General features: G+C 38.9%; 1 protein-coding gene across 6 annotated transcripts in view; it reads left to right on the forward strand.

Moving 5' to 3' along the window:
- SLIT2 (slit guidance ligand 2) overlaps window positions 1-12,294 on the forward strand; it is a 268,878-nt gene that overhangs the window by 205,972 nt on the left and 50,612 nt on the right. For all 6 annotated transcript variants that reach the window (XM_051771501.1, XM_051771500.1, XM_051771504.1 and 3 more), the window contains 4 exons: window positions 5,222-5,365; window positions 6,926-7,069; window positions 8,216-8,382; window positions 9,166-9,298. In XM_051771501.1, coding sequence (XP_051627461.1) covers window positions 5,222-5,365; window positions 6,926-7,069; window positions 8,216-8,382; window positions 9,166-9,298 — 588 coding nt within the window. The remainder of the gene's footprint in view (window positions 1-5,221; window positions 5,366-6,925; window positions 7,070-8,215; window positions 8,383-9,165; window positions 9,299-12,294) is intronic.

A 12,294-nucleotide genomic window follows, 5' to 3' on the forward strand; every position in this document is an offset into this window, starting at 1 on the left:
TGCAACTTCAGTGACCTTGTCTATTCAGACAGCATGTTAGCTCCTTGCTGTGTCTCTCCACCTTTCTTAGTTTTTATCTACAAAAGATTCAGTATATTCTAATTGAAAATCAAGAATGGGTTTAAATTAATCACTGAGGTAGGTCAGAGTTGGCAGCTCTTCTCTATGGGACTAGGCACTGCCAGCAACAACTTCTCATGGTGTATGGCTCCGGCACCTTCGCAGCAGTGTCCAGCCAGCTGGTCTGTTATGCAGCCACAGCAGGGAGCTTGCAGTATAAGCTGCTTAAAAAAGATTCCAGTAATCTTTTGTAACTTCCTGTATTACTCCCTAACCAGACAGTTTTGCCCCTTTCAGCACATTAAAGCCATGCCTTTGATTCTGTGCTTCATTAAACTGTCATTAGGTGAGAGGCATATCAAAATTAAAATGACTAAGAAAAAATGGTTTGATAGCTCATCATTGTAAGTCCATGTTAACAGTTAATGTTCTAAGAGGAGTTTATAATCTTACCAGTTGCAGTTGTTACTAAAAATAAATCTATGAAAAGCTTTCTTTAGCTTATGTAAAAGACATACTTGAGAGTAGATGATTTAGATAGACTTAGTGACTCTGTGCTCAATCTTTTCAGGATTAAATCTAAACATAAATAGTAAGTGAAGAAAAATGCAAGTAAAAACAGATCAGTTTAATGATAATTGCTTTGTAGTAACCAAGTGACTGCCATTTGTAAAAGACTAGTCTAAATTACTAGTGACTAAAATCTCAAGGGGAGCAATAGTATTACTTAAACTATTGTTAAACTTATACAGATCCTTGCTGGCAGCTGTCATGATCACAATTAGTTAAATACTTATTACTGATTTTTTAGATTAAAAGTTTAAAAAAAAACCCAACAATGTGAAACCAAAAAATGAACTTGCTTTTGACCTCTCCACTTGAGTACACCTTACCACTTTGGATTGGGCTGAAATACTTAAAAAAAAAAGAATATAGGAATGTCTGGCACAACAACGTTCTGGTTCTATACCCAGTAGATACCCAGCTTTCTTCATTCTCTAGGAATCTCAGATTGGCACTTTTTACAGCTGTAGTGTACTTTTGAAATATCAATTATCAATATGAAGAATCAGTGGACAAGGGAAGGGGTACAGATGGCATTTATCTGGATTTCTATAAAGCCTTTGACATGGTCCCCCACAGCATCCTTCTCTCTAAATTGGAGGGAGATGAATTCGATGATGGACTGTTAGATGGATGAGAAATTGTTTGGACTATGGCTTCCAGAGGATAGTGGTCAATGGCTTAGTGGACATGGACATCAATGACTAATCGTGTCCCTCAGGGTCCCTACGGGAATCAGTGCTTTTTAGTGTCTTCATCAATGACTTAGACAAGGTGATTGAGTGCACCCTGAGCATGTTTTCAGATGACACCAAGTTGAGTGGTGCAGTTAACACACCTGAAGGATGGGATGCCATCCAGAGGGACCTGGACAAGGTCAAGAAATGAGTCCCTGGGAATCTCATGAGGTTTAACAAGACCAAGTGGAAGGTGCTGCACCTGGGTCAAGGCAACTCCCAGTATCAGTACAGGCTGGGGGATGAACAAATCAAAAGGGATATTGATTGATCAGAAGCTCGACATGAGCCAGCAATGTGCACTTGCAGTCCAGAAGCTTTCATATCCTGAGCTACATCAAAGCAGTGTGGCCATTAGGTCAAGGGATGTGATTCTGCCCCTCTACCTCACTTTGGTGAAACCTCGTGTGGCGTACTGTGGGGTCCCCAGAACAGGTAGGACATGAACCTGTTGCAACAAGTCCAGAAAAGGACCACCAAGATGATTAGCGAGGATGGAGAACCTCTCCTATGAGGAAGGGCTGACAGAATTAGTTTTGTTCAGCCCGGAGAAGAGAAGGCTGCAGGGTGACCTAATTGTGGCGTTGCAGTACCTGAAGGGAGCCTACAACAAAGATGGAGAGGGACTTTTTACAAGGGCATATAGTGATAGGACAAGGGGGAATGGGTTTAAACTCAAAGACAGGGTGATGAGGATGATGAGGCACTGGAAAAGGTTGCTCAGAGAAGCTGTGGATGCCCCATCCCTGAAAGTGTTGAGGACAAGGTTGGATGGGGCCCTGAGCAACCTGGTCTGGTGAAAAATGGCCCTGCAGAGGAGCTGGAACTAAATGATATTTAAGGTCCCTTCCCCAAACTGTTCCATGATTGTATGATCCTATGAAATTAATAAAAAACTTGATGTGTCATGCATACACATGCATACATATACACATTTATACACACATTTATACATATACGAGCTCTTCGTATTTAAGAATATTTTTTTAAGTTGAGGAGATGTTCAAGACAAAAGAAAAGAAAGAGTATTAATCAATCTCGGTGTAACTGTCTGCTGGAACTCCCAAGGGCTTTGAAATCTGGTTATTTGAGGAAGGACAAAATTGACAAAATTGAAAAAATGTTAATGAAAGATTCACTATTTTAATAGTACTGCTCTGTAACTTCCTAATATAGTTACCAGTTGTCACAACATTCTTTCATTCAGAGATTAATACAGTGAATACTTAAACATCACTGGAAAGCAGTGAGGTACTCATGCTACAGAGACACCAATATGAGTGAATTCTATATTTTTGTGGAGCTCATATTTCTTCTGGAGGTTCAAAATAGGTGCAAAGGACTTTCTGCACAGATGACATTGAAAAATTGAGGCCTAAATGATTTGACGGTTCCTCACTAGTAAAGCATGTGTATGCACTGCAACATAGATTAGCTATGCAACATTAATCCTTAAAATATGTACGTGAAGTGAGTGAAGTAGTATCCATATTACACCAGGAGCAAAAAAGATTTTAGGAAACTAAGGACTTGACATGGACAAGCCAGCTGAGATAAGAAATAATGAGTTTCTTGCTTCCAGTCTTCTGCAGCACCTTATAGAACACTGAACAGTTCCACTGTGAAACTAAATGAAAGCAATGGTTGTGGATGTTATCTACTTAGACTTTAGTAAAGCCTTTGACACCATTTCCCACAGCATTCTCCTGGATAAACAGGCTGCTTATGGCTTGGATGGACATATACTCTGCTGGGTAAAAAACCAGCTGGATGGCCAGGCCCAGAGAGTGGTAGTGAATGGAGTTAAATCCAGTTGGCAGACAGTCACAAGTGGTGTTCTCCAGAGCTCAGTTTTGGGGCCAGTCTTGTTTAATATCTTTATCGATTATCTGGACAAAGAGATTAAATGCACTCTCCGCAAGTTTGCAGACAACACCAAGCTGGGCAGGAGTGTTCATCTGCTGGAGGGCAGGAAGGTTCTGCAGGGGGATCTGGACAGGCTGCATTGATGGGCAGAGGCCAATGGTGAACAGGAACTGGCATGTGCCCAGGTGGTTAAGAAGGCCAATGCCATCCTGGCCTATGTCAGAAATAATGTGACCAGCAGGTCTAAAGAAGTGATTGGCCTTCTGTACTTGGCACTGGTGAGGCCACATCTTGAGTATTGTGTTCTGTTTTGGGCCCCTCTCTACAAAAAATACATTGAGGTGCTGGAGTGAGTCCGGAGAAGGACAATGCCACTGTTGAAGGGTGTGGAGTCCAAGCCCGATGAGGAGCAGCTTAGGAAGTTGGGGTTCTTTAGCCTGGAGAAAAGGAGGCTTGGGGGGGGACCTTATCACTCTCTACAACTACCTGAAAGGAGGTTATAGTGAGATGGGAGTTGACCTCTTCTCCCAAGACAAGTGACAGGATGAGAGGAAATGATGTCAAATTGCATCAGGGAAGGTTACACTGGATATTAGGAAAAATTTTCCATGGAAAGGGCTGTCAAGCATTAGAATAGGCCACACAGGAAAGTGGTGAAGTCACCATCCCTGGAGGGATTTAAAAGACTTAGGGACATGTTTTTGTGGGGGGCTTGGTAGTGGTGGGTTAAATGCTTGGACTTTATGATATTAAAAGTCCTATCTAACCTAACTGATTCTGTGATTCTATGATTGTATCCTTCATCACAGGCAAGGTGTACAATAAATTTCAGCTAGGCTAGAAAGAGTAGTCAGCACTAAAGATTAAGCCAGAACTCCTTGTTTTCCATGTCTTAGATAAAGGCACCCATTCATTCTGACAGACATATGAATTTTTGTTTTAACAAATAGTATCTTTCTTGTTTTGGATGATTAAAATGCTGTTCTAGAAATTGCATCAAAACATGTTTGATTTTCTTCCCAGCACAATTAATTCAAATAAAGTCTTTAGCTTCACTTCCTTTTTACATTGTCTCCTAGTGTTTTTAAGAGCTTTTGAAAAATCACTGGTGTATTATAACTGTTTAGTGTGTAGATATCTACTTCTGTAATATATGTAAATATTCTCATTTTGTTTTGTTTGTTTCATGTGACATGAAAAATATTTAAGAAAATGTGTGTTGTTGAGTATGTATGCTTTTGTATATGTATAGTACAGATACTGCCCATTTGGGATGTAATTTCCATATTTCAACTGAAATAGTAAACACTAAATATTTTGGCAGTATTTTAGGTCATTTTCCCACATTTTTATCCACTTTGCATGCAAATTGCAGATAAATGAACTATCTTGCTTATAAACAATCCTTTCTGACTAATGTCATAAATTATTACCATGTACCATGTACTGTTTACATTCGCACATTTCATTTGCATATGTTGCTGTTTATACTGATTTCTTACATTTGTCTAGTGAGACAAAATAAAGAAACCAGAGAGGTTAGCTGTGCTGTGTTCATGCGGTATCATTTTGTTATTTATTCATCTAAAAATGCTACAAAGACTGGAGACCTGAAAAAATATACAGCTACTGACAAGATTCAAAATTATGAAAAAATGTTATTGTGTGGTAACAGCATGGACTGGGTAATTGCCATTATTTAAAAACATCTTCCAAAGATTGCTTTAAAAATCTTTACTTCTTTAATTAGAAGAGCATTGAATTTTACTTTTATTGGTTTGAATTTGAATGATATATTTGTTGCTTTTATAAAATAACTTGGTTATTGCATCAAGGTTGGATTTGATTGTCTTGGAGGTCTTTTTCAACCTTAGTGATTCTATGATTCTAACTCAATGTCTTGAAATTTCACCCAGTCTACAGCATTTAACAGTTAATGTAGGGTATTTATAAAAGAAAACATGTTCTTCTCTGTTTCTGTTAATGTGTAATAGAAACCTGAGCAATAACAAGATTACAGATATCGAAGAAGGGGCATTTGATGGAGCCTCTGGTGTGAATGAACTATTACTCACCAGCAACCGCTTGGAAAGTGTTCGACACAAAATGTTCAAAGGACTAGAAAGTCTCAAAACACTGTAAGTGTAATTATTTGGGTGTTTTTATTCTTACTTTCTTCCAGGTATTTTTGAAAGTAATATTCTATATGTCCTAAAAAAATTGATTTTGGAGAATTAACTATGGATTATTTAAGCATATCTTAGGTTTTGTTTCTATTATGCAAGAAGTTATATATTATATTAATTTGTTGATTATTAATTATGGGTATAATAAGTCTTCTAAAATGGCGAAGCAGTTGAGAATGGGTAAACATCCAACTTCAGAAGTGGAAATGGGAATAATCATCTGCATCAAAGTAACAGAATTTTGCACAGAAATTACACATTCTACATAATGGAGTCTGATTCAAATCAGCTCAACCATTACTGGGAATTTTGCTAGAGGAAAAAATTGTTCGGGTGGATATTGAAATGTGGGAAATTATTCTCTCCTAAGTAATTTTTATGTCATTTCAACAGTGAAGGGAGGATTAAAAGCACTATAGCTTGAACTCATTTCATTCTTTCCATGAGGCAGTTCAGTTCTTTCCACTCAAAAAAAATAGGTGTTTATACAATCTACAGCTTCTTGGCCTTTTTCAGAGATCCTGTCCTTCTGATCTGCAGAGCAGAACCAAAATTAAATGGTCTTTGGGGCTTCAGCTGTCCATAGACATTAGGTGTTTTTAATAAATCAGGTCTACAATTTCTAACCTTGCAGTAAAAGCTACTAAAATTATTTAAAGCAGCTAATCTTAGAAAAGAGCATGGGGAAAAATTATTCTTTCTTGATGGACAGAGACGAGAACAACAAACTTCAAAGCTCGTAAGTTTTATAGAAATTAGAGATTTTAGAATAGTTATTTCTTATTTAGTATTCTGAAATTTGTATTAAACCTTAGAGTCATGCTTAGGAGGAGTCAGGTTAGCCAGATTTCATTTAAATTAAATCCTTCAGAATGCAGTAGAAGTAGTTTCTAGAATTTTCCTAAGAAAAGTGAGGTCAAAGGGGCCTCAGGAGGAGGTCATCTGGTACAAGCTTCTGCTCTATATACATAGCAGTTCTGGAGTCATTAGCCTTGGAAACATGAAGATGTGCATGTCTGATTTGGGGAATTTCAATCAGTTTCATTTCTTTTCAGTTAAAAACCCATAATTATTGATTCTGGTATTGAAAATAAAAATGCTTAGGGGAAACTGGAACAGGTTGCCAAAGGGCATTGTGGAGTCTCCTCTGGAGATACTCAAAAGCCATCTGGACACAGTCCTGAGTAACATGCTCTAGGGGACCCTGCTTGAGCAGGGAGGTTTGACCAGATGACCTCTGGTGGTCCTTTCTAACCTTACCCGTTCTGTGATTCTGTGAAGCACCCCTTGCCTCTGTGAAACCTACCCACCCACCTACCTTTCTGTGTTCCAGTCACCTCCACACACACTGCACCTAGTCCCTTCAGTGAGGTGACAGGTGGCACAGGGGTCACTGCACTTGTGATCCCTTCACTGGTGGCAGCCCATTCCTCTTGGCCCTTGCTCCAGCAACCACTTCAGCTTCTGCCCCTGTTTGGCCTAAACTAAGAAATGCTGATCCTTCTTTCTCAGGATGTTGAGGAGCAACCGGGTGAGCTGTGTGGGAAACGACAGCTTCACGGGCCTGAGCTCTGTCCGTCTGCTCTCACTGTACGACAACCAGATCACCACCGTGGCCCCCGGCTCCTTCGACACACTGCATTCGCTCTCTACCTTGTAAGTCACGTTCGTCTTTTACTGTAGCCAAATTTAAATCTCTGACATTTTGGGGGCCTTTCCCTTAATGATTTGTTCTGTAATTTCGCAGCACGTGGTTAAGGGGAAAAAAAGTTAAAGGTAAGGAAAAAAAAAAGAGTTTATAGAGGGATTTTTAGGAGAGTTTATTCTCTGGGCTGTCTTGGGCACTTGAAGAGTATGTTTTCATGGTGCCTTGTGATGCAGCATTAGACTGGTTTCCAGAAGTGCCTGAGAAGGCAGGAAAAACATCCTGCTTGCCCCCCTCGCAGAAGCCCACTGCTCCAAAACTGGGTTGAAAGCCACATTTTGGGTAGGCAATGCACAATCACAGCTGGTTGAATCACCATGTTGCTGCCTTTCTGCCCTGTGCCACCCAATTACTATCTTAAATTTCTTTGACCTGCTGAGAATCTTAATTCATACATGTTTTATAATGAACCTTCGGTCTCATTTTCTACTTAAAAAAAAATCCCTTTTTTTCTTTAAATGTGATGTAATTTAAGTGAAAACAGTGAGCAAAGCTGCCACAGTTTAATGAAGAAATGGAGGTTGTAAGTAGCATAATTCAGGAAAGTACTTTTTACGTAAAAATTGACATCTTGCACCCGGTGACTAATTTTGCATATTAAGGATGACATGTTTATAGATAATAGAATCATTGATAGATGTGTGCTGAAGTAAGGAGATGTCAAAAGTACTGGACTTTTGGAAGTAAATTCATTTTTGTAACTGGCATGTAATCAACTTAGCTGTCACTTCAGATAGGAAACTTATTCTCTGGAGCAAATAAAAGATGGAAATCCTGAGATGGTAAATTAATGGAATAGCTGTTGTCAGGTTAAAGCTAATAATGTAAAGTAATCAGCCTGCATCTCTATATGAAATTATTGCATTATCAGTACAGAGTGGCTTGACATGAACTCAGGTCTTTGACAGTTTTAAATTATTTCTAAATGAGTTGTATCAAGATTCCTCACACAGAGCCTAAATTACAGCTTTCATCTATGGTTTGTACATAGTACTGTTTGAAGAACAGAGTTTAAGCTCAGCTTTTTGAAAATAAAAATAGAATGCTTAGGATGAAAAGATGGTGTCACCTGAGGTAAACTTTCCTGTGGTTCTCAGAAACCTCTTGGCCAATCCCTTCAACTGCAACTGCCATCTCGCGTGGCTTGGAGACTGGCTAAGGAAGAAACGCATTGTGACGGGGAACCCTCGCTGCCAAAAACCCTACTTCCTCAAAGAGATTCCTATCCAGGATGTGGCAATTCAGGATTTTACATGTGATGATGGTAAGAAAATTAATATTTGAACCTTTTATAATTTCAGCTTTCATGTGTATAGTGTAATGATTCCCATAGATCCCAAAGAATTGTGCTTTGAAGAACTTCATCAGCACTCCGTGCTGTTTCTATATCAGTTTAAATATTTTCCACTCGTTTTTGTATGATCAGCAAGCACAGGCTGTTGTATATATGCTTTCAAAAGTTTTTCATGCCTATATTTAGTACTGTAAGTAATAATTTAGAAACAATACAAAAAACTAATCAAATGTTAAAGTTGAGATGAGAATATTTTCAAATGCTAATGCTTGAATCAAGGATGCTTTCAGGTTATTTGATCAAATAACATGACATTTGCCTACCTTGTGACTTCACTAATGCTTAATAAAGAAAAAAAAAGGCTGCTATCTTGCATTTCTCACACATGCTTCCATTTACTGCATTAATAGTTTGCAATTTTCAAGGCTGTATCTTTTTTTTAAAGAGACTGTTTTTAATAGTTTGTTAATTTTATTTTCTTTCATTTCAGGTTTTATTCTTTCTTTAATGATTTTTTTTCCATATAATAGCATTCTTTCCTAGTAAAACAGCATTGTACTAAGTAAAGTATAACCTGAAATGTCAGTTCTTGGAGCAATGGTTTACAGAGCTAATGTGATTTTTTCCCTACCTTGAGATATTATAATGTAGAAATAACATGTTTAGTTAAAGAAAATCCATGTGGGCTATCATTGCTAATATTGAAGTGACATTTATTAGCAAGCTTAGCATCTGTTCATTTTTATTAACCAGGAAATGATGACAATAGCTGCTCTCCACTGTCCCGCTGTCCTGCAGAATGTACTTGTCTGGACACAGTAGTTCGCTGCAGCAACAAAGGCCTAAAAGCTTTGCCTAAAGGCATCCCAAAAGATGTAACTGAACTGTAAGTGGCACCCTTTTTTCCCTTTTATGAAAATTATGAAAGTGTCAGATTTATATTGTCAGGTTCAAGAATAAGGGGAAAAGGAAACAAAGAATTGAATTCAGTAGATGAGTCAAAATTTGTTAATCTACCACTTTATAAAGACTTTCACATCATCTTGAGAAATTTGAGGTTAAGTTTGAATTAACACTGAACCATCGTATAGCTGAATGTGGATATCATGTTATAATGGGTTAAATTATGGACAACAGTGAATCTGATTAACCTCTGGTCACTGGTTAAGGACTGAAGTTCAATTACATAAAAAAGCAAAAAGAAAACAATATATTAATGTGTTCATAAACTTTCGTATTGAACGTGGGGTTTTATACCTCTAAGTTACTTCTTTTATAGCTCCAAGTCAACAGTCAACCACCCTAACCCTCTAAATCAACAGCCTTCATCTTTATCAAGGAGTTCAAGTTGCCAGATGTTAACTGGGAATACCACACAGCTGGCACAAACAGGTCCAGAAGATTCCAAAAGCACCTGGACAATAGCTTTATGGTACTAAGGGAGCTGACTAGGAAAGGTGCTCTCCTTGATTTGTTACTTGTTAATAAGACAGTCTTGCGAGTGAAGTGCAGCTGGTGTCCATCTTGACCGCAGCGATCATGAAGCAGTCGAGTTTAAAATCTCTGTTGACAGAAGGAAAAGTGCCAGCAAAACTTCAGCTGTGGATATGAGGAGATCAGACTTCAGGCTGCTCAGGGAACTAGTGAGTAAGATCCCCATGGGAAATGTTTTTGAAGGTACTGGAATTCATCAGTGCTGGTCACTTTTAAGTACCACCTGCTAAGAGCAAAAGAGCAAGCATTTGAAAAATATCAAAAGTCGGGTAAGTGAGGCAGAAGGCTGCCTGGGCTAAGCAAGGATCTTCTGGAGATAAGGCAAAAATGTAAAGTGGATGTCCAGTGGAAAAAATGTCAGGTGAAATGGGAGGAATATAGAGGTGCACCTTACCACTGTGGGAGGAAAATGGGGGCAGCCAAAGCCAAATTGGAGATGAAAGTGGTCAGTACTGTTGGGAACAATAAAGAGAGCTTTTTTAAATGTGTCAAAAGCAAAAGCCAGTCCAGAACTAACACTGGCCCATTATTTGATGTGGATGGTCATCTACAAACAGGGACATAGACAAAGCAGAGATGTTAAATGCTTTCTTCGTTTTGGTCTTCAACACCAGCGATGTGATCTGAGAGTCCCAGTGCCCTGAGCTGGAGGACCATGATTGTGAGGACAGTTAACTCCCTGCCAACCTCAAACTTGAAAAGGATTTGCTGTTCCTGCTGGATCTCTATATATCTATAGGTCCTGATGGGATTTATCCAAGAGTACTCAAAGAGCTGGCTGATGTCATTGCAAGGCCTCTCTCAATGATTTTTGAATGTTCTTGGGAATCTGCAGAGGTCCCAGTCAACTGGAAGCTAGAAAATGTTGTCCCAGTTTTTGAGAAGGGCAGGAGGGTAACCTGGTAACCAAGATCCTGATAACTACAAGCCTGTCAGTTTCACTTCAGTGGGAAGCAAAATTATGGTGAAGAAAGGTTCTTCACCCAGAGGGTGGTGGACCACTGGAACAAGCTCCCCAGGGAACTGGTCACAGGATCAAGCCTGTCAGAGTCCAAAAAGCATTTGGACAATATTGTCAAGCACATGCTGTGATTCTTGGGACTGTCCTGTGCAGGGCCAGGAGTTAGACTCGATGATCCTGGAGTGCATTGGGAAAAGTGTGGCCAGCAGGTCGAGGGATGTGATCCTCCCCCTCCAGTCCGCCCATGTGAGGCCACTTTTGGAGTATTGTGTTCAATTCTGGTCTCCAGCAGAGGGTCATTAAGATGTTTAGGGGTCTGGGAAATCTCTCTTATGAGGGGAGACTGCAGGATCTGGACCTGTTTAGTCTAGAGAAGGCTTGAGAGGGGATCTCATAGATACATACAAATATCTCAAAGGTGGGTGTCAAGAGGATAGTGCCAGACTCTTTCAGTGGTGCCCAGCGACAGGAGAAGGAGCACTGGCCATAAATAAACCACAAGAACTCAATGTGAGTTCTTCCACAACATGAGGAAGAACTTCTTTACATTGAGGGTGGCAGAGCACTGGAACAGGCTGCCCAGGGAGGTTGTGAAGACATTTGTCTCCTCTCTGGAGACATTTGAAACCCCCCTGGATGAGTTCCTGTGTCACCTGTTCTAGGTGTCCCTGCTTTGGCAGGGGATTGGACTGGATGATCCCCAGAGGTCCCTTCCAACCGTAAAAATTCTGTGATTCTGTGATCCTTCCAACTCAAGATATTCTGTAATTCAGTGATTATGATAGTTTTGTGATATTTCAAAAACAGTGAAATACCAGAAAGTTTTCCTTTACGCACAGGCAGTTTTATACAATCTGGGATATTTTATTAATCTTTTGATACATTTTTCTGTGAGAAAAATGTTTAAGATTGCATTTTATGAAATGTATAATTTGAATATGCAGGTGGACATTAACACCAATATAAAAAAGAACTTGTATAGTTTGAAGATAATAACTGAATAAGCTACTCATAAGACTAGATAAGTCAATTTTTATGCATTATGAAAGGGAAAACACAAACCTAAAAATTGAGTTATTCAATTGTTTTGAATCTTGATCAGATAGGTCACATATTGAAAGAAATAGATAAAAAATTATTTACAAGAAAACAAGTTGGTTTGTGTTATATATGGCAAGTATTTAATAAGGTTTCATAATGCCTGGTTAATGTAGTGCTTTTGCAGAAGACATCATAACTGTGTATCTTAAGTCACTAAAAAAGTGACTAAAGTAACACCAAAAAACATGACTGTTTTACAGTTTGGTATTATGTAGAAAATTCTGAGATGTCTCTCCACCATTAGTCTGGTGCATAATAGCATCCAAAAAGCATTAGTTGTTAATAAAATGAAATTGCTAAGAACTCAAATTAGCATACAGCTATAT

Source organism: Manacus candei, unplaced genomic scaffold, assembly GCF_025592945.1.
Source record: "Manacus candei isolate 608988 ecotype Guabito, Panama unplaced genomic scaffold, ASM2559294v1 h1tg000135l, whole genome shotgun sequence".
NCBI classification, from domain to species: Eukaryota; Metazoa; Chordata; class Aves; order Passeriformes; family Pipridae; genus Manacus; species Manacus candei.